The sequence below is a fragment of the Elephas maximus genome, chromosome 17 (genome assembly GCF_024166365.1).
Source record: "Elephas maximus indicus isolate mEleMax1 chromosome 17, mEleMax1 primary haplotype, whole genome shotgun sequence".
In the NCBI taxonomy this organism is placed as follows: domain Eukaryota; kingdom Metazoa; phylum Chordata; class Mammalia; order Proboscidea; family Elephantidae; genus Elephas; species Elephas maximus.
In genome coordinates, this window is record NC_064835.1 from 38,079,526 (window position 1) to 38,102,894 (window position 23,369).

The 23,369-nt window shown below is 42.9% G+C and overlaps 1 protein-coding gene across 4 annotated transcripts in view; it reads right to left on the reverse strand.

Annotated features, from left to right (window-relative positions):
- The window catches only part of OPCML (opioid binding protein/cell adhesion molecule like), a 1,635,517-nt gene that overhangs the window by 772,620 nt on the left and 839,528 nt on the right, over positions 1-23,369 (reverse strand). For 3 of the 4 annotated variants that reach the window (XM_049856263.1, XM_049856262.1, XM_049856265.1), the window contains exon 1: positions 307-520. In XM_049856263.1, coding sequence (XP_049712220.1) covers positions 307-473 — 167 coding nt within the window. In that variant the 5' untranslated portion in view covers positions 474-520. Of the gene's footprint in view, positions 1-306; positions 521-23,369 lie in introns of those variants that run through there. The other variant, XM_049856264.1, reaches the window with a different exon arrangement.

Genomic DNA, 23,369 nt, shown 5'->3' on the forward strand with positions numbered 1-23,369 from the left:
CTCATCTGCTGCCGACGCAAAACAGGACTAGCCATGCCGTGGCCTCTTAGATGCCCGAAGTCCCAGGCCTGGGCCTCAGGTTTCACGGGTAAGACCCTGGACCAAAAAACCCAAGTAAGTGGCATGCCTATCCAGGAGAATGGATATCTCCTATCACAGAGTACGCAAGTGGGCACTTGTGGCCTTTGAAGGGCCCTCTCACATCCTCGAAGCCCACATACAAGCTTTCTGATCACCCAGGCTCACCCCTACCCAGGTGATCGCACCCTGGGGGCTCAGTTCCCCCACTGAAGTACAGCTCCCTACCTGAGGGTGGCGCTCTCCCCTTGCCGGACCGTCACGTTGTCCATAGCTTTGGGGAAGGTGGCATCTCCGCTGCGCACGGGCACTCCTGTGGGTACAAGGAACAGTAGCCTGAGAGACACGACCACGAGGCACTTCCAGGGCAGGAACAGGTACACACAGACCCCCATCCTCGACTGATATAACTTCCCAGAACTGAGCGGCAGCACAGTCCCTGTCCCCGACACCGGCTTGTCACAGGAAGTGGTGTGGGGAGAAAGGAAAGGGATGGAGCAAGCCAGAAGCAGAGAAGGGGAAGAAGGAGTCCAGGCTCTCCGGAGCCTAATATTTCTTCCTCAAATTCTGTCTCAGCTTTCCAGCCTAGCAGAACCAGATGCCCCTCCTGCATCCAAAAAGAGCTTTCTGGAAGCTCCCCTGGGGAGGAAGGAGGCTGCGGGAAGGGAGAGGAAGAAGGAAGGTGCAGTGATGAAGGTCACAGAGTGCTCCTTTCTGCCTATCTCTTCAAGATGCTACTTTCCGATTCAGTTGGGCACGCTCTGCAGAGGTCTGGCATCAAAAGTTTATAACCCAAAGAAGCAAGGCAAGTGTCTCTGACATAAAGATGTCATAAAAAACGGCTGCTTCGAGGAGAGAAGAACATGTTTTATTAGAGCACACATATGTATAGATATCTTTATGAGCCAGACCCGAATCTCCAATCTGTCACCCAGAGACGGTAAAAAGTTCCACAGCACGGGCCACGAAGCCAGCCCACGCCCGCGATCCTCCGGGTCTGGTGGCTTCTGCAAGCAAGCCGGGTCTGGCTTGGCTCCGGCCAGCGCCCACGCTGTCGGCGCCCAGGCGGAGAGGGGCGGCGGGCGCAGGCGGGGCGGCGAGCAGGACCGCGGCCCGGCGCTCCAGCTCCGACAGCGCGCGGAGCCGGGGACGCCCGAGCTCAGCGGCGGCCCTCGGGCTCAGCGCAGCCTTCCTCCCAGGAGCGCTCCCGCCTCTCACTGACACAGACTTCCAGAGTTGTCATGGCAGCAGCTCCATCACTGACCACCACTCTCTCAGTACGCGGACCCCGGAGTGTGCGCGCCCCGCGCAGACTTTGGTCCCGGAACCTCAGCGAGCAAGCGCCGCGCCCCCAGCTCCAGCTTAACCCCCGCCGTGCCGGGGCCACAGCCGCGTCGCCCCGCAGCGCCCACGCGGGCTCCGAAGCCATGCGGGGAGGTGGTCAGGCACCTCACCTGGTCTCCACCGCTCCCTTAACCCTATGGGCCTTGGCACTGGGAGGACGCCAGAGCCAGCAGAGAGAATGCTACGCCTTACTCTGTGGTTTCCCAGGCATGGAGAGGAGGGAGAGAGCGGGAGAGGCAGTACTGGGGACAGCAGCATAGTGGAACTGACACTGACACTTTCCCTCCACTGGATGCCTAGCAGAAGTTGCTAAACCCCACCCTGGAGTAGCTAAGCCAGCCTTCACCTAGCCAAGCTACCTGTACAGTCCTATGCCAGAGCCCTCCTGGACCTCTGAAAACAAGTGGAGCCAGCTTCCAGAAACGGTGAACCCTCTGCCGAATACTCTTGCCCCCGACTCGATGTCAGTCTCTCCTGTACTGAAGAATCCTGGGCTGCTTCTCACCACACAGAAACCCTGGTGACATAGTAGTTAAGAGCTACGGCTGCTAACCAAAAGGTCAGCAGTTTGAATCCACCACGTGTTCCTTGGAAACCCTAGTGGGCAGTTCTGCTTTGTCCTAAGGGGTTGGTATGAGTCGGAATTTACTCGACAGCAACGTTTTTTGTTTTTGTTTTTCCCTTCACTGTACAACCCGCAAAACAGTTCTCATTCTACCCTGTGCTTGTAATGGATGTGCCTTACTGTCATAAAGAAAGAGGGCTGGGGAAATACAAGGAGGTCCTGAAAAGTATGAGAACTGATTTTTATAAAATCCATCCAAGACATTATGATCACAACATGTGGTAGCACCATCACGGTGTTGGGAAGGGACTGTGTGATATGGTGGTCCTAGAAGCTAACCACATTTTCTTTGGGACTCAGATTAATTTTCATGTATTCTAATACCAAACCTGAGTGCTCAGGCTTTGCTTGGGGCTGTAGTGAGTGGGTTTCTGTTCCACCTGGCAGAAGCCTCCCTGACTGGCTCTTACTGTGTTTCCTAAACTAATGGTTGCCATGTGTATCTGCTCTGTTGCATTCTTTTTTTAAATCTTTTTGTTCACCTGGACTCTGCACAATTACAAAAATAAAATTTAATTCAAAAAGTAAGCATCGAACTCTCATCATATCCTACTTGAGCTGCTGAGGGATACAAAGGCATGCTACCGGCTCTCAGGGACTGAACGTAAATAAAGACTGCCTCTTCTGTCCTTGTAAAATGTTTAGCCCATGTATATATGTATGTATGTGTGTGTGTATATATATATATATATAGTCTAAATTTTTTAATTAGCACAACATACCCCATAAAGAGAGAATGTTTATCACTAGTCACATCAGTAACAGTGGAAAGATATATTAGAGTCTTTCCAGAAACAGAAAGCAAAGCTAAATAAAGGCAGGAGTAGAGCAGAACACACCATTGTGAGCTCTTGAGCTGCCGAGCTGAGAGGAGCGCTGACGAAGAAAGGAAAGACTGGGGGCTCAGAGAGCAGCCACACTGCTAAATCTTATATCACCTACCAGTTTAATGACACACATCTGTCCTTAAGATTTGGGTGCACCTGGGCTTTCCGTGTGCACGTTGCACATGATCCTATAAACTCAATGCTTGTGCCCATAATCACCAGACTGGAAATGCTGTTTTGGGGATTTAACCTGTGAAAAGCTGAAAATGAGAGACTGTTCTTATACAATCACAGAGTTTGTATCTTGGACACACTCTCTCCCTGGGCCAAGGAAATGCACCTTGGATCTCAACAGTCTGGGTCAGGTGTGTGGCGGTGATGGGGTTGGATCTGGCTCTTGCCACCCAGTTGCAAGGATCTCAGATAACATTCCCAATGTGTGCACCTGTTGGTGGTACAGCTTCTCAGGAGATAGAAATGGGGACAGCTGGTAAGTTAGCACTAACTCATCCATGAGGTATTCTTTTAGATGGGAAGAACATGAGATTCAAAGTAGGAAAAGAATGGCTGAGGCCAGTAAAGAACAGCAGAGATAGGTAGAAATTATGCTTAAAATTTCTTCATAAAACAATAAGTCCTGTTCTTGAGAGAGGAATAAACCAAGTATCCTTATTTTATTTTTTGGCAAGATTGGCTCCCCCATCAAAAGTCATCTGGAACCCTAGAGAACATGGCCTGTCTATTCTAAGACTTGTTCCTAGTTGAATATTTATCAAGTGGATAAATAAACTCAAAGGCTAGCAAGTCAGGGAAACAAGTGCAAAGATATGATCCTTACATCAGTCTACAATTTCATCTGGAAGGTATTGCTAGGGACCAGCATGCACATTTATAAGAGAAGGTCAATATCAAAGAGAAAAAGGGGTGAAGTTCACAAAGAACAAAGATTACAGTAGTTTATGTTGGGAGTTTCCTATGAGAGGCTTAGCTGGGCACCATCTATCATGGTGACCCCAGCCAAACATCCCATGGATATTGGACTGTTGTATAAAGATAAATTAACAAAGTGACTAAGAGCATTGGTTCTGAAAGATGGACTATCTGTTCAGATACTGACTCCTCCACTCTGTAGCCGTGTGACTGGTACTAGGTAATACCTATCTCCTCTTTCTCACAGGTGTAGGGGGATAATTAACGAGATCATACAGGCAACACATAACCAAAGGACATGGTACAATGGGAGAGTTTAATAAACATAATTTATGATTACATACAATAACTCCTGCTTTCATGTGATAAAAAATTGTGGCCTATAAAAAGATGTGAACGCAAGAATGTAAATGCCCTATGTACAAACTAGAGCTTGGAGTCAGACTTATTATTTATTTTCTTGTTATTTACAGCAGGTTTTCACAGAAAATGCCAAGGTGGATCCAGGCTGCAGGGCTGTAGTGACCACAAAGAATGGAGACTGCTAACTAGCCAGAGAGAAGTAATTATGATAAAGCTTGAGAACAGGGACCCTGGCCAAAGGAAATTTCCTTGGGTTTGGAAAAACAGACATAAAGAAAGCAGAAAGAAGGGCTATAAAGAACCCTGAGCACCTCCATGTCAGTATTCAGGTAACTCTAGCAACTTGAAAGGTAGCAAGCATCTGGAAACTAGAGAAAATTTCCTAGAATGTCCAAAGAAGCTAGTAAAAAGTAAGGCAACCCACCTGGGAAACACGCCTGTAATAGTCTGATTACCACATGATTCCATTTCAAATTGGTTTAAACAAGATTCTGTGCCCATAACTTTCCGTCTTAATGCGCACTGTGCCCAGGGGCGAAACGCCTATCACACTGCTGAAGAGTCACCCTCAGGAGAGAACTACTGACCAAAGGTGTGAGCACTACCACTCCACAGAGGGGAAGAAACAGGCACAGACAGGCTTGTGGGACAGCAACTCACGCGCCATACCCAAAGAACTGTCCTAATTAAGAGAGCCAACTGCTGCCTGCTGCCAGCCAGAAGCACCACTTTGCAGCTGCGCTGGGTGTGAACGGGCACATCTAACCAGTATCAGGGGCTGCAAAAGCTACCTTGCCTATGGCACTGTATCATTTGTCTTATTTTCTTTGGCATGTCACTCCCACACAGAAGGGAATACCCAAGGTAGACAAACAAAGAAACAAAGCAATAAGAAAAAGCAAAGAGATTTTGAAAATGACAAAAACCTTAACATTATTTTCATCTATTAATTCATTTAGTAGTTGTGTAAGTATATATTAAGTGCCTGTTTTATGTCAGGGACTGGTCTAGGAGGTGCAGGGGTAAACAAGAAATATCACCTCTCTGATACGCTGTCTTTCTGCAAGGGGGAATGAGCAGTGTTGAAATAGGCAGGAGAGACATAATAAATAAATACAAGTATTTAGATTGTGCTACATACTGTAAGTTAAAAATAAATAACACAAAAAGTTTGATGAGCTAGAAAGGATGATAAATCGGACAGTCAGAGAAAGTCTCTTGAAGAGGCGCCATTTGAGCTAAGAAGGAACCAGCCATGTGAAGGTCTGAGCAGCGCCAATGACTAATGCAGAGGCTGACGGAGCCTGGCTGGGTCAGCGAGCAGGAGGCCTGGCCACACTGCCTTGGAAGCCATGGTAACAGTGTAGAATTTTTTCTAAGTGCAAAAACTTTGGAAATTTTCAGCAGATAAGTGATGTGATGACTAACAAAGTTTTAGAACACTGCTTTAGTTGTCATGTAGAAAATGGGCTGCAGGATTTGGGGTGTAAGCGGTGATGGTGTCAAGTCTCGAACAGGCACAAAATGATGGCAGGATGATAGGGATGGGGAGAAAGGGAGAGATAACGGATGCGTTTTAGAAATGTGGTGGTTAGGATTTCCTGAGTGTTCGAATGTTGGGATTGAGATAATGAAAGGGACTGAGGAGAACTTTAAGGTTTTGGTTTACAGCCAGGGTTTTGGTACAATTTCTGCAAGGGTGATGACCCAGAATGAATAGGCTAGGGAGGCAGGGGTTACAAGAGTGAATAAAGAGGTCTGACTATTTGAGACGTCTATTATTTCTGAGACAGCCAAATGGAGATGTTGAGTTGGCATTTGAACAAAGGATCTGGCACAGTACAGGGCTGAGTGTAACTCAGTGTTCCCTGTAAAAAAAAAAAAAAAAATTAGAAAAATTCTTAACAGTGTGTATATGTGAATGCATGTATCAAGGAGTGCTATCCATGGGACTCTATCCACAGAACCCTCATCCCAGTTCTAGAGGCTCCTCTGCCTTTGGTTTTAACTTGGAATTAGGCCTTCTCATCCCGCATGATAGACCTGAGGCTATTTTACTGCTTTTACTTGGTCTCTTAATATATTTTCCCTGCATAGCCACACCTCAGTTTTTGAGAGTAGATTTTAAATTGTTTGGAGAAGAGGACATGAAGTTATCACTAGGCTTTTTAAGAAACTAAGAAAACGCTGTCTGTTCACCCTTAATGTGAGTCACGGGCCCGGGTTAAGCAGTAGCTTGGCTGTAATGCACCTGCCATGATCACGGTCAATGAGAAGCCTGTCTCACAGTGTAGTGGGTAAGAAGGAGGCCAACGTCAGTGTGAACCTGCCTCCACTACTTACTGTCTATGTGACTTTCTGAGAGTTCCTTAACTGCATTAATCCTCAGTCGCTGCATCTGACAATGGGGCAATAATAGCAATGCATTTATAGAGTATTTGTGAGTATTAAAGTCTGCATATAAAGTAATCAGCATCATGCCTGGCACTCAGCAAGCACACAGTAAATCTTAGTGCCAACTACCTGCAGAGAGAGGCCTCACTCCCCCAATGTCACAGGCTCCTTCTCTGAAGTGGCTCTATAGGCAGATAAGCTCTACAGAGCATGGCGAGAAAATCCCTGAGGTGTGTGTTTGTGTGATGTGAGAAACAGGACATGTCTCCCTCTGCTTTTGAAGAAGAGCCCATTGCAGAATTAGAAGTCATCTAAGGGCCAAAAAGTTCACGTGGTTATTAATAAGCTTCCATTTTACCATCCAGGGGCTGCCAGGATGAGGATGGCTATTGCGGAATTCTGGATCCAACAGAGGTGTCCGAATTTATCTAATGAAATTTATATCCAGTCTTGAAAGCAATCTCAAACTGTGTGTTATTCTTAAATAAGGAAAACTTACAGTTTGTGTTTATCTGAGGGTGGGTTGTACCAAGCTGCTTTGTATGAGCATTAGGAAGGAACATGAAGGAAGGGCCCTACGTTTGATGCACATTTATCACACCGAAATCTGCCTAACTCAGCACAGACCCAGTGAAGTAAAACGGTTGAGGTGATATCCTGGGCTAGCATGAAGAAGTTGGCTCTCTCAGGGCCTTCAGGATATGGAGGTAGTCTTGGCCAAGTTGCTTATCCTCTCAGAGTTTTTACCTCCTCATCTGTAAACAGGGTTAGTAAGAGCTAAGTCACAGAGCTGCTGCTGTACTATTAAGAGAGAAGATACACGTGAAATCTCCTGGCAGCGCTGGTACAGTGACGATTGTGGGTAACAGGGAACATTTGGACCACCTACCCTTCTTTCTTCCTAATGTCAAATGACTGCTATTGACCAAACTAACCAAACGAAACAAAAAAAATGGAGAAAAAAAAAAAAACCTGAAATAAGCACGCTGTAAAGAAATGAATGAATAAATATGGAAATGTAGTACACTGGAAACGTTGCTACTGAACAGAGGTGAGAATTAACAAACCCAAAACCCACTGCCCCACTCAATTCCGACTTATAGTGACCCTATAGGACAGAGTAGAACTGCCCCATAGAGTTTCCAAGGAGCGCCTGGCGGATTTGAACTGATGACCTTTTGGTTAGCAGCTGTAGCACTTAACCACTACACCACCAGGGTCTTCAATTTTTAAGCTCAAGAAATTCCATGAGATAGAAACGCATCCCAGAATACAGTACTTTGGTTGAGGCACGGCTGCTGTCTTCTATGTGATCTATGGAAGACAAATGAGAAACCTCATTTCTCATTCTACTTTTGTAGCCCTGAAAACAACAACAACAAAAGAAAAATCTATTGCCCTTAAGTCAATTCCGACTCATAGTGACTTTATAGGACAGAGTGGAACTGCTCCCTAGGGTTTCCAAGGAGTGCCTGATAGCAGTTGGTAGATTCAAACTGCTGACCTTTTGGTTAGCAGCCGAGCTCTTAACCACTGAACCACCGGAGCTCCCCACTTGAAAACAAATGTGTGTTAATGGTTTTCCTAGTCAGCTGCTGGCCTGAGACCAGAAGTCAAGTCAGTTCAATCATTTCCATCACAGACAGCATGGCTTGCTCTCCAAGGAAGGACTCCTCTGCTGGACTAGCAGGAAAAACCAACTTTGGACATGAATTCAAATTCCTGGTTTCAAACCCCAGCTCTGCCATTTACAAGCTTTCTGCTATTAGAGTTGTGAGGTCCATGAGAGCAGGGTGTTTGTTTTGCTCATCCTGATTTCTCTTCTACAGATGCAGGCCTGGCACAGGGCAGATATGTGCTGAATGAAACAGCTGATATCCACTCTCCATGGTCTGAGGAAAGCTGGTGAAGCTGACAGCAGAGAATTCAACCCCACCCCCACTAAGTGACTCCCCCAGTAGCCCCCATTCTCTTCATGCTCACAAACTCCCCAACAGTGGGACATCTCAAGGCACCACTGAATTAAAGCATTGCCTCCTAGAAAGATGGAGACTCCTATAAAGATACCAATTTCCACCAGACACACAGTAAAATCAGCCTCTTTGCTTTATAGTCACACCTCGTATGGTTCTATAAATCAAATAACAAATAAACATTATATCGAGACCTACAAGTAATAACATGTGGTTTTTTAAAGCTCCATGGGAGTTATGATAGCGTTGCCCCTCCCAAGTCTCAATATAGCCTCCACTTCAAAGGCTGCGGGCATGGAAAGTGGATTCTGCCATGAGAGGGTGCACAAGAAGCCCAAGTGTAGAGGAAAGAAATACCTTTCAGGGGTCTACTTGCCTGGCTGCAAATCTGGACCTGCCACCTCAGAACTGGGGGACCTCAGGCAGTAGACCAGACTTCTCTGAGCCCAAGCTTGCTCACTGCTTAGAAGGGAAAAACGTCATCTTTTAATTTCTTTTGTTAAAGGAAAGAACAAGTTATATACAAGATACCTACCAGAGGGCTTGGCACATAGAAAGTACTTGATAAGCAGGTGTTCAGATGTTGCTTCACCTGGGCTCTATCCCCTTCTTGCCAAATGAATACGATTCTCAGTCTTACAGAGAGACCAAAACTTGTATTTTATATTATATATTGGTTATTTGCAATCTTAACTCCCTTGCTAAACTTTTTTTTTCTATTGTTCGTGTATTTGTTAAATAATTCATGAATTAATTCAGATGTTAATGGGGGGAAGGAAACAACATTCATTGAATATCTAGGCACTTTTTTTTTTTTTTGCTGGACTGAAGAGTACAAAACACATTATAAGTTACCTTCCTCAAGGAGTGTAGTCTAGCAGGGGAAATAAAGCAGATATCATTGTGCAGTGTGATAAGATTTAAAACAGAAGCATGTCCAGAATGTTATTTGAGTTCACAGTCCAGCTGTCAAAATTAGATTGGGATTCTTGGAAAGCTGCTCAAAGGATATGCTCTTAAGCTCACTTTAAAGAATGAGTTGTAGTTCAGCTGCCACCTGGTTTCTGATTTTGGCAACGGAGTGAATGATGTTACCAATCACAGAGAAAGGGTAAGAGGAGTCAGCAATGAGTGGACGGCAAGACAATGAATGTTGAATTTGAGGTGCTGGTGAAACATACTAGCAAAAATATTCTTTTGGCACTTGGATATTTAGGTTTTGAGCATGAAAAAAGTTAATGTTTATAGTTATAGATTTTGGAATCATTTTGTATAAGCGGGGAGCTGAAGCTCTGGGTACCAGTGAAGCCACTCAGCAAGAGCCGTAGAGTGAGAAGGAGTAAAGCAGCAAGTGTGCGTTCTGGGGAACATAGACATCTAAGGGGCAAGTGGAAAAAGAAGTCATAAAGGATTCTGAGGAGCGACCAGAAAAATGGAAAGGAAATCAGGGATCAGTGATGTGACAGAAATCAGGGAAACTTTCAAGAAGAAGTGGTTAGGAATGTCAAAGACCAACTAGAGAGCTGACACAAGTGAAGGACCAAGAGTCATGCTGTCACGATTTGACACAGTGGAGAACACTGGTGACTTAGTAGAAGCATTTCACTGCCAGGGCAGCAGCAGAAGTTAGGTGGTAGCAAGCTGAGGAATGAACGTAACCCAAGGAGAAAGCCCAATCTTTCAAGCTTAGTTGTGAAAGAATGAGAAAAGAGAATGGGCAGACTGCAACTGGACAGGGTCGGGGCTTTGAGGGAGGCTAGCTTTGTGTTTTGCTTTATTGCATCTTCAGTGTGGGAGACTTGAATACATATATACATATATTCTGGGATATATATATATATTCTTGGGTATAAACATAAATCAAATAACAACAAAAAAATGACATTGAGACCTACAAGTGCCTGTATACAGTGTCTGAAGATTAAAAGGTCCTTGAAGGTAGTTGTAGCTCTGCCTGTGCTAATCACAGCATTTTGTGTGTGGTGGATGAGTCATAAATATGCACAGAATTGAATTGTGTCACATGAGAAGTTACTTCTCTGGACCCACTCGGGCAGACCAGTCAACTAAAACTTTAAAAAATAATAACAATAATTATCATCATTGTAAGGAGTCCTGATGGAGCAGTGGTTAAGCACTCGGCTGCTAACCAAAGGGTCAGAGATTCGAAACCACCAGCTGCTCCTCTGGAGAAAGGTATAGCAGTCTGCTTCTGTAAAGATTTATACCCTTGGAAACCTTATATAGGGTCACTGTAGGGTTGTTATGAGTCAGAACCAACTAGGCGGTACCTAACACCAACAACTGCATGATTCAGAATCACCTCAACGGCAATGGACTTGGCTTAGTTTTATCATCATCATTATTATCTTACTAGGCACTGGAATGAACACCTTATAGGCACTATCTAAAGCAACTGTTTTAACAATTCTATGAGGAAGATATTACATAAAGAGAAGAAAGATTATTTCTAGTCATTTCTAGGAACTCAAAGTAGAATATGTGAAATCTTATTCATTAATCAGCTACATCATCATCATCTAGAACTAGCGCTGGTTGCTGGCACATCATAGGTGTTACCAGCTGAATTATGTTCCCCCAAAAAGGTATGTCCAAGTGCTAACCTCCAGTACCTGTGAATATGACCTTATCTGGAAAAAAAGGTCTTTGCAGATGTAATTAAGTTAAGGATCTTGAGATGAGATCATCCTGAATTAACTTGGTTGGCCCTAAATCCAACGACAAGTGCTCTCAAAAAGAAGACGATGTAGTCAGGAGAGGAGAAACACAGAGGAGAAGACAGCCATGTGAAGACACAGGCAGCGATTGGAGTGAGGCAGCCTAGAGCTAAGGAAAGCCTGGAGCCACTAGAAGCAGGAAGAGACAAGAAAGAATTCTCCCTTAGAGTCTCCAGAGGAGGGATGGCCCTGCCAACACCATGATTTTAGACTTTTGGCTTCCAGAACTACGATATTAATAAAAGTAGTTATTATTTCTAACCCTCCAATCTCACAAAGATTATACCTGTTAAAGACTCACATACCCAAATATCAATAATAAAGGATATTTGTCCCCATTGGAGCATTAGATAAGATTTCACTGGAATTTGCCTAGAGGTAAGAAGAACAAGAATGAGAGTGGTTCGATTTGTATCCTGTAAAGGAAGTTCATCACGGTGGATTGATGATAACAACAAAGGTAGGCTTCAGATACTAGTATTCTAATCGATAATATATAATCAAATTAATCAGAAACATAGCTTATGAATTACATGATCATTGTAATATGTGATTTGTTGTTGTTGTTAGGTGCCTTCTAGTCAGTTCCGACTCATAGCGACCCTATGAACGACAGGATGAAGCACACCTGGTCCTGTGCCATCCTCACAATGGTTATCCTTAGCCCATTGTTGCAGCCACTGTGTCAATCCACCTCATTGAGGGTCTTCCTCTTTTTTGCTGACCCTCTGCTTTACCAAGAATGTGATAATGAAAATAAATAGTAAGCACCTCATCAAATACAAAGAGAAAAGCCTTAATTCATTTATTTGACCACATCTTAAGCTCTTATGAGTGTACTTGTGTTCTGCTTACGTTTTAGAATATATTTTTACTGTGGGTTTTGGCCAAAAAAAAAGTGTGAGGTACATTGTACCGGTCAGTCTCTAAAACTCTGCTAGCCTTTAAGCACCATTACCACCACCACCACACATTTCACACCAATATCTAAGATTTCTCTCTGAAGCTGCTCCCTAAGATTTGTCTCTGAAAATTTCCATCACCACTAAAGGTCCTACCCACTCCTTAACCCAGCACTGAAATTGTTCTCTGTATGTAACCCCAAAAGTCCTCCCTCATCTCCTCCTACCCCTCTAGCACCCGGTCACCTTGCTGGATGGATTCTATGTTACAAAAGTTGAGACAGAAAAAACACTGTCTAGGTCACGAGGCCCTAAATTGCCTATGGTGGCAGAAAATGCAGCCCTGCGTACAGGAGAGGAGGACGTAGAATCCACTATTGGAAAGGAGAGGACGTAGAATCCACTATTGGCCCACCCTTGTTCAGGCATCATGGAGTCTCCGAAAAGAGGGAGGGGAAGGGAATGGCAAAAAGAAAACAGGAGAGGAGGGAGAGGCGCAGGAGAGAGGGAAGATGAGTCGAAACATCTATCTCACTGTCCCTTTGAGCAGCTCGCCTAAAAGAATCAAAACAAGTATGCTTTCAGGAATGTTACAGAAAACAAAGGGAAGAAAAACCCCTCTTCTCCCTCTCCACATAGTGTTGCCAAGGGCAAGCTAATGCCTAACTTTTCTTTCTCAAGAGAAAAAGTCCAATTAGTGTTTAAATCATTTAAACTACAAAATACGTGGAGAGAGTTAGTGCATCAGTTTGAATGGATTTTACCAAAAGTGCAGTTTGTTTTTCTCCTTCCTAAGAGGGGAAAGAGGTTGTAAAACAGTGTGTTACAGAAGCAAGGGATTAGATGCCACAGGGAGTACAAATAAAAATGTGGTATAGACAGGCCAGCAATAACTTTATAGAAGTTATCATTGTGCACAGAGCCTCATTTTATCTACACCTACTTGGGAAAAGGTCAAAATCTATACCCAATAGTGCTGCGTGCAGCAGCAAATGCAGGCCCAGAGTACCATGAACATCACAAGTGCTGGGCTGGAATCTGGGGAGGAAGAAAGAAAAACAGGAGGAGAAGAAACATCAAGGCAAACCCAACGAACCCAAACCCATCTCATCTCACACATAGTAATTTCAATTGTTCTTTCAAAATGAAATTGGGTGATTGCCTGCATTATGTTCCAGGGTGGAAAACCATCCAACAGAATCACTGTTAAATGTGGCAAAATTCCAACCGTCATCTGCCCAATTAAGGAGTGGAATTTGGGAAACATGCATCTGTCTTGGCTCTAAACCGAGCTTAAATAAACACCGTTTGACCTCATGACCTTTACCTGAAGGATTGAACTACTAGTTATAGAACACTAGAAAGCAAATTAAGAATACTGAGATACTGCTGCTGCTGTTGCTGCGCTACCATTAATGCTAACACTAATAATAGTAATTAATTATAGCAACACTAAGTGCATAAAGCATGCTAGCTCCTAAGATAAATGACTACAAGCATTGCGCAAAATCTCATTCAGCCTGACCAATAATCCTAATGTTACTGTAGGAGACTTAGGCTCAGAGAGGTTAAGTAACCCCTACATGATCAGAAGATGCCCCTCTGAAGCTCCAGTTCTCCTGGGTTTACCAGGGGCATATCAGAAGTTGGTGCTTTTAGTGCAGAGAGAGTCCCCTTCTCAAGAAGCTGGGAATCCCACTTGTGTGAAAAGCACAACTGTTAGGAGTGGGAGTTTGGTGTGAGGCCAGAAACAGGGGCTGAGGACGGGAGAGGTTAGGAGGGGATGGAAAACCAAAGGCAAGGCAGCTTCCTACAAGAGCAGAGGCTGCTTCTGCTGATGGGGAAGCAAGACTGTGAAAGAAAACTGTGACTCCTCTTCTATCTTCTACATCTCTCTCTCCCTCTCCCTCTCCATCTGTCTGTCTCTTCCCTCTTCTTTATTCCTGTCTCTTCTCTCCTTGCAAATCTTCAGCTGCTAATTTTCATCCAACACGTTTATGAATTAGTTCTAATACTTTTCTCTTTCTGTCAAGGTATCCTGTGTTCCAGTCTCTCCCGCACTGTGGTAATGTGTGTGCTTTATTCTACAGACTGTTTTTCCAACAATCCCCAGGCATGGTTATTTGCTCTGACATCGTTGTGTATGCAGTCAACCCATGCCACTGATGGTCTGAAGAGAATATGAAAGGTCAGGTCTGCAGCTGGGCTACTTTGTACCTGTGCCAGGGGTGGTGGGGCTGAGAACGAGGGCAAGGAGATGGGTCCTGGGGAAAGGAGAGAGTAAAGGAATACAAAGGTCGTCTATGGTACAGGCTATGCCAGCCTCCATCTGGAGCACAGCTCCCCACACTCCCAAATAGGTCATGTCACCCTTTCTTCTGCAAGTACCAAGGGTCTTTCAAAAATGAACTTTTATCCTTCTTCTCCCCTTAATTAACACAAACTAATTTTTTTTTTAATGGGGCTGGGCAGGAGTCCTAAAAATATTTTTCTCAGAAATATGTAACCTGAGATAGACACATAAATAGTTGTTGTTGTTAGGTGCCAGAGAGTTGGTTCTGATTCGTACTGACCCCATGTACTACAGAACAGAACACTGCTCAGTCTCTGCACCATGCTCACAATCGTTATGCTTGAGCCCATTGTTGCAGCCACTGGGTCAATCCACCTCATTGAGGGTCTTCCTCTTTTCCGATGACCCTCTACTTTGCCAAGCATGATGTCCTTCTCCAGGGATTGATCCCTCCTGACAACATGTCCAAAGCATGTAAGACATAATCTCGCCGTCCTTGTTTCTAAGGAGCATTCTGGTTGTACTTCTTCCAAGACAGATTTGTTCATTCTTTTGGCTGGCAATCCTGGTGGCGTAGTGGTTAAGTGCTACAGCTGCTAACCCAAAGGCCAGCAGTTCAAATCCGCCATGTGCTCCTTGGAAACTCTACGGGGTAGTCCTACTCTGTCTTATAGGGTCGCTATGAGTTGGAATCGACTCGACGGCACTGGGTTTGGTTATTTTTTGGTTTTTGGCAATCCATGGTATATTCAATATCCTTCGGGAACACCACAATTCAAAAGCATCCGTTCTTCAGTTGTCCTTATTCATTGTCCAGTCTCCACGTGTAAACGATGTGATTGAAAATACCATGGCTTGGGTCAGGCGCACCTTAGTCTTCCGGGTAACGTCTTTGCTTTTCAACACTTTAAAGAGGTCCTTTGCAGCAGATTTACCCAGTGCAATGCGTTTTTGTATTTCACGACTGCTGCTTCCATGGGTATTGATTGTGGATCCAAGTAAAATGAAATCCTTGACAACTTCAATCTTTTCTTTGCTTATTATGATGTTGCTCATTGGTCCAGTTGTGAGGATTTTTGTTTTCTCTATGTTGAGGTGTAATCCATATTGAAGGCTGTGGTCTTTGATCTTCATCAGTAAGTGCTTCAAGTCCTCTTCACTTTCAGCCAGCAAGGTTTTGTCATCTGTATAATGCAGGTTGTTAATGAGTCTCCCTCCAATCCTGATGCCTGCTCTTTTTCATATATATCAGCTTCTTGGATTATTTCCTCAGTATACAGATTGAATACTGTATACTGAAATGATACAACCGTGACACATACCTTTCTTGACTTTAAACCACACAGTATCCCCTTGTTCTGTCCAAACAACTGCCTCTTGATCTGTATACAGGTTCCTCAAGAGCAATTAATTGTGTTCTGGAATTCCCATTTTTTGCAGTGTTATCCATAATTTGTTATGATCCACATAGTCAGATGCCTTTGCGGAGTCAATAAAACACAGGTAAACATTCAAAAAAAAAAATTTTTTTTTTTTAAACATTCTTCTGGTATTCTCTGCTTTCAGCCAAGATCCATCTGACATCAGTGATGATATCTCTCATTCGATGTCCTCTTCTGAATCTGGCCTGAATTTCTGGCCCTCCCCTGTTGATATACTACTGCAGCTGCTTTTCAATGATCTTCAGTAAAATTTTGCTTGCATGTGATATTAATGATATTTCCGATAATTTCCGCATTCTGTTGGATCACCTTTCTTGGGAACAGGCATAAATACGGATCTTTTCCAATCAGTTGGCCAGGTAGCCATCTTCCAAATTTCTTGTCCTAGACCAGTGAGCACTTCAATTTGTTGAAACATCTCAATTGATATTCTGTCAATTCCTGGGGCCTTGTTTTCTGCCAATGCCTTCACTGCAGCTTGGACTTCTTCCTTCAGTACCATCGGTTCCATCATATGCTACCTCTTGAAATGGTTGAACTTTGACCAATTCTTTTTGATATAACTACTCCATGTATTCCTTCCATCTTCTTTTGACGCTTTCTGCATCATTTAACATTTTCCCCATAGAATCCTTCACTATTGCAACTCAAGTCTTCAATTTTTTCTTCAGTTCTTTCAGCTTGAGAAATGCTGAGCGTGTTCTTCCCTCTTGGTTTTCTATCTCCAGCTCTTTGCACATGTCATTATAATGCTTTACTTTCTCTTCTCGAGCCACTCTTTGAAATCCTCAGTTCTTTTACTTCATCATTTTTTCCTTTTGCTTTAGCTGTTTGATGTTCAAAAGCAAGTTTCAGAGTGTTTTCTGACATCCATTTTGGCCTTTTCTTTCTTTCCTGTCTTTTTAATGACCTCTTGCTTTCTTCTTGTATGATGTCCTTGATGTCATTCCACAACTTGTCTGGTCTTCCGTCATTAGTGTTGTGTCAAATCTATTCTTGAGATGGTCTCTAAAATCAGGTAGCGTATACTCAGGGTTGTACTTTGGCTCTTATAGACTTGTTTTAATTTTCTTCAGTTTCAACTTGAACTTGCATATGAGGAATTGATGGTCAGTTCCACAATCAGCCCCTGGCCTTGCTCTGACTAATGATACTGAGTTTTTCCATCATCTATTTCCACGGATGTAGTCGATTTAATTCCCATGTATTACATTTGGTGAGGTCCACATGTATAGTCACCATTTATGCTATTGAAAATGGTATTTGCCATGAAGACGTCGTTGGTCTTGCAAAATTCTATCATGCGACCCCCGGCATTGTTTCTATCACCAAGGTCATATCTTCCAAACACTGACCCTTCTACTTTGTTTCCAACTTTCCCATTCCAATTGTCAGTAATTATCAATGCATCCTGATTGCATGTTCTATCAATTTCAGACTGTAGAAGCTGATAAAAATCTTCAGTTTCTTCATTTTTGGCCTTAGTGATTAGTGCATAAATTTGAATAATAGTTGTATTAACTGGTTTTCATTGTAGGAGTATCACATTATCCTATCACTGACAGTGTTGTACTTCAGGATAGATCTTGAAATGTTCTTTTTGAAGATGAGTGCAATGCCATTCCTCTTCAAGTTGTCATTCCCAGCAGAGTAGACCATTTGATTCTCCAAGTCAAAATGGCCAATACCAGCCCATTTCAGCTCACTAATCCTTAGACTATCGATGTTTATGCTCAATTTTTTTTTGACCTTAAAACATAAATAGTACACAGAACTATATCCCAGCATCCCTTCAGCTTTGAAATACACATGCTACTAGGAATATTAAGAGAGTTGAACAAGAATACATTCTAAGATTTTCATATCTTAAGTCAATCAAGATTAAGTGCATTTTAAGAATAAGCAACACAAAGAAATGTGTAGTTCTAAAGAACCAATAAAAGGAGCCCTGGTGGTGCAATGGTTAAGCCTTCAGCTACTAACCAAAAGGCTGGCAGTTTGAACCCATTCAGTGGTTCTAAGGGAGAAAGATCTGGCTACCTGCTTCAATAAAGATATAAATATTATGGTCAAGAAAACCCTATGGGGCAGCTCTACTCAGAATTGACTCAATGGTACCCAACAACAACAAAGAGCAAGAGAAATAAACAGTGTATAGAGTGTCTGATGTAGAAGTTTCCTTCAGACATGCTTAATAGACAGAATGATTGATTGGTAAGTTGACTGATGTATTTAAGGTGAATGAGCAGAGAGAATGCTCTTTGTAGATTTGGCAAGGGGAGAAAAGCCAGCTCCAAGCGCATTGCTATGAGATATAAGTAACTCCATCACACACTTTTGCTCAAAGAATGGTAAAATACAAATACACATTCAGAATTGGAATCAAGTAACTGAGCAGAACAAAAACTCAGATATTGGAGAAGTCATTTCTCCTGGCTTCAGTTTCCTCACCTATGAAATAAGCCATTGGATTAGAAGATTTGCAAAGCCCCTTTCAGAAGTAATAGCCTGTATAGGCTTATTGTTTTGGCCCTCCCAGGAAACCGCTGTTCACATCTGCATCTCTGCTTTAGCCCATGCTGCTTCTCCTATGTGGCATGTACTCCTCTGCCAATCTGATCTAAGTTCAAAACTCATATTTAAGACCCAGCACAAATGTTACCTTCTCCGGGCATTTTCCTGGTTTCCTTGTTGTTGTTGTTAGCTGCTATCAAGTCAGCCATGACTCATGGACAATGGCACAAAATGCTGCCCAGTCCTGAGCCAACCCCATGACTCGTTCAGAATCAGACGGTTGTGATCCACAGGATTTTCACTGGCTGATTTTCAGAAGTAGATCACTAGGGCCGTCTTCCTAGTCCATCTTAGTCTGGAAGCTCCACTAAAGCCTGTGTCAGCACCTTAGCAAAACACAGACGAGTGGTGACTGTACATGGGGCATATTGGCCAGGAATTGAACCTGGGTCTCATCTCATGCATGGGATGCAAGAATTCTACTACTGAACCACAAGGGACCCCCTCTAATTTCTGATGCATAAGTAATTGCTCCCTGCCGCCCCCTGGGCCTCCTCGGAATTTTATTTCCTTGTTTTATTACAATGCATTTCACCTAATTGAGTAGGGAACACTTTTCTTTCTGCTAATTTATTACGAATTAGGTATTCTCAATACCCAGCACAATGAGTAGCAAAAAGTAGATGCCCAATAAATGTTTATTGAATGAATGAGTGTGAAAATTTCCACAGGAGTTGCATTTTCATAGTGGTGTTTGTTTTTAACTGCATGCTGATAGCACTGTACAGTGGAGGGCAGAGAAGACTTCTTGATGAATCATCATAAGAAGTAAACAGAACAAGAGAAAAACAACACTCAGAAACTAGCCCAATTATCTTATCTGATCTAGGCCTGTGCTCTCCCTTCCTATACACCCTCTCCTGCTTTGGCAAAGACAGCATTGCAAAGACAAAGAAGAGTGTGCCTGAGAACTCAAGTTTCTTTGCAATTAGCAAACTCCCACATGGTAAACAGACTAATTTTGCCCGTGCATCAGCAGTTTGCCTCATCAGTGATTTCCACTCAGAGCTGGAGGAAAACATTTTAAGTCTAGACTATGGTATGAGAGAATGGAAAACTGTGGTCAAAAGGAAAAGTCTGGCTGTTTAAGGACCTGGTCATTTATTTCTTTGTAAATACTCTTTCTTTCTAATTTACTCAAATTGCAAATCTGGCTTTACAACTACTGTCCACACTTACCGTAGGCTTGGCTGTTGTACTTGTGCTGTTTTGACTTTAAAGACAGCCCACCTTCACAGAAGACCCTGACAAGGATTGGAGGAGGCATTATTTGGACCCATTTAGAGGCAGGCACTTAACGGCATTCAATTTTTCATACTTTGCCTTATTTTGTACATTATTTACTTTAAATCAGAAGCTCTCTACCAACTTAGCTTTTAGCTTTAGCACCTCTGACCCCATGATCACTGCATTCCCACCAAATTCTCTCCCAAATGGATGAGAAAACAGACTGTTTTGTCTGTCAGACAGAACAGAAGCCCTGCTTGACAAAACACATAGAAATCCATAAATGTAGAGCTACAACTGTGAAGCCCCAAGGCATGGGAAACTGTCATGATATTATTTATTCCATATCTAACACCTCAAATGCATGGCTGAGTGGTCTCAGAATACCAGTGGAATCACTGTGTCATATAATTTTGGGGTTGGGAAAGATCCTATACACCATCTTTTCTAATGTGAAGTTAATGCTAAGATCTCCCACGTGCGATTCTTGGCTCGTAGCCATCAGGTTTTGCTTGAACGTTTGCGTGGATGCAGGACTCACAACACCACATGTTACCTTATGCTATTACTGATAGCTCTTTCTATCAGAATGTTCTTTCTATTTCCATTTACTCCACTGCTTAGATCTACCAGGAGAGAGGTGTGAGGCAGACAGGAAGCCACATTCTAAGTTTTCAGTTTCATCATTACAATATTATTATTACTAATTGTTGCTACTGTTATTATTATTGTTGCTGTTAATATATTACATTAGATCGTTGTCCTACCTATCTATATCCTAGCTACTTATTAGGGCTAGACGTCTGAGATTTCAGAGCCAGCAGCTGCATCGTGATCCCTTCTGTCATTACAGACTTGGAATTGACTTTAGTTTCTACACTTTCAAAATCAACCAAGGTCAGTGAATGCTGACTGCAGGACGAAGCCCACGCCCATTCTGCAACCAGAGGTTGTGTGGGGAAGGACCCTCCAGAGACAGGGAGCTAAACTCTGCTGCACTGAAGCCAGAGGACAAAGCACATGTACATACAGCTGTGAAAGGAAGAATAGCTCGGGAATACCTCAGGGTGGGAGAGAGGGTGGCAAACGAGGTCAGAGAGGAGGAAACACGGGTAGAATCATCTCTGCACAGACCTTGTCTGAATAATGCTGACTCCGCACACACATGGAAATATTATTTAAATGAGCAAATCACCAGCTGAAAAGCTTGATTTGCCATCTTCTCCTGCAGCATTGCTTTTCATACAGTCATGTTATGTTACAGATATGCAACGCTCATTAGCATGATAATGTGGTAAGAGTATGAATAGCGGGATCCTTCAGACTCAGGTTCAAACGCTTGTTCTGCCACTATGTTAACTGAAGATGTATCTCCTAACTCTCTGAGCCTTAGTTCTCCTTTTTGAAAAAAATGAGAATAACAGTACTTATCTATCAAGTTGTGAAATGATTACATGAGATAACATATGAAATATCTAGAACCTTTGTTAGGAAAGTCATTGTTCATTCTCAACCTCCAGGCTTCCCTGGGCTCCTTCCTGTTACGCATATCCTCGTTCCTGTCCCTATCACTACCTTCCAAGGCTCACCTGACTCCGGCTACTACATGGCATTACAATCCTCACTGTCATCTTCTGACCCCTCCAGCAGGTACATGCAGGTGACAAGTCACATGTAATGTTATACTGCTTGCCATGCAGACTTTATTACCACTTATCGACAGCCAAGAAGAAGGCATTATGATTATTGTATTCTCATTTTGCAAATGAGAAAAATGAAGCTCAGAAAGTTTATGTGATTTGCTCAAAGTCACACAACCAGCAAGTGGTGAATAAAAACTCAGGTCATTTGACTTCAAGTCCTGTGTGCTTTATAATAACAGTTCTACCTTATAGGGTAATTACCAAAAAAACAAGCCAAACCCTTTGCTATCAAGTCAATTCTGACTCATAGCCGCCCTGTAGGACAGAGTAGAGCTGCCTCATAGTGTTTCCAAGGAGCGCTGTTGGATTCAAACTGCAGACTTTTTGATTAGCAGCTGAGCTTTTAATCACTGCACCACCAGGGCTCCATAGGGTAGTTAACAGGGTTAAAATTGTTAATTCCTATAAAGCACTTATTAAACACTTAATACGGTTCGATTCTCGTCATTGTGGTAGATATGGAAATGAGTTGCTTATATTCTTTTTCAAAGAAAAACTTAACGCTTCAGCTGCTGGGAGTGCTCTCAGAAACAGGGATTTCCTCTGGAATTTCCTCGCTCACAACAATCCCCCCCCCCAAGTCCATGCCCTTCCATGGCAGCCACTTTCAGCGACTGATCAAGTGGAGAGTAAATGCCTGGTTGTTTCCACCTATCGTGGGGCTACTCTGATGGGTTCTCCAGAGTTCACTATAGAGTCAGCCAAGGTTGCCATTGTGTGTAACACAGACCTCTCCTTTTGCTTAGTCCTGCTTCCTGACCCTTCCTCCCATGGATGTTGATCTCAAGGACATTCCCTAATAGACAGCATGTGCAATAAACTCCATCTCTGAGACCCAGCCTGGGACAATCATGATCACTATCACCATCACAATCATCATCAGCTTATTGAGGTTCCATTTACTTACATGCAAACCTACCTCGGGAGTCACTGGGTGGTGCAAACATTTAAGTGTTTGACTGCTAACCAAAAGCTGGCAGCTTAAGCCTACCCAGATGTGCCTTGGAATAAAGGTCTGGAGATTTACTTCTGAAAAATCAGCCATTGAAAACCCGGTGGAGCAGAGTTCTATTCTGACATGTGTGGAGTTACCATGAATTGGAATCAACTCAAAAACAACTGGTTCTAAAAGCATTTCTATTTCACAATGTGCTTGGGAGAATCAAATAGAACCCCATGTGCTAAGTGACTGGCACACATCTCATAGGGCTGGCCATCTACTCGAGATATCTACTCCCATTTTACCTTTAAGTGTAATGGTGAGTGATGCCGGAGTGCAGTTCCAAGGCTCTGTGAGAAGGGAGGGGCTGCCATCTCAGGAATCACTTCCTCTTAAACCCAAATTATTGCAGTCCCTTTGTTCTCACTACACCAGAGTGATTCATACTTCTGTGTAAAGTTCCTTGAATTATTTTGTATATATGGTTTTGTACCTTTAGCATGTATCATTTTTCTCATGAATGAAATATTTTATTATTATGTCCTCCTACCAAGAACAAAGTTTTAAACACTTGCCTAAATTTTTTTTTGTGTGTGTGAAGACAGGTAGTGTATAAACAAATAAATAAAAATGAACATTTTATCCATAGTAGGTCCTTAGTTAGGGTAGAGATTGTCATGCCCATTTATCTGATTTTAATACTGCCAGGACCGACCTTTTAATTCTATGAGCTAGTTAGCACATCTGAAAATCTACTTCGCAGAGTATATATCTACTAAAAAAATCATTCAATTTTTGAAAGCTAGGCTCAACAGAGTTTTCTTTCTAATAATTTCATGATGTTAGTTTTTACACTTAGGTCCTTAATCATTTGAATTTGTTTTTGTGTATGGCATAAAGTATAGATCCTGTTTCTTTTTTCTGCATGTTAATATGCAATTTTCCCAACACCACTTATTGAAAAGATTCTTCTTTCCCATTGAATGGACATAGCGCCCTTGTCAAAAATCAGTTGA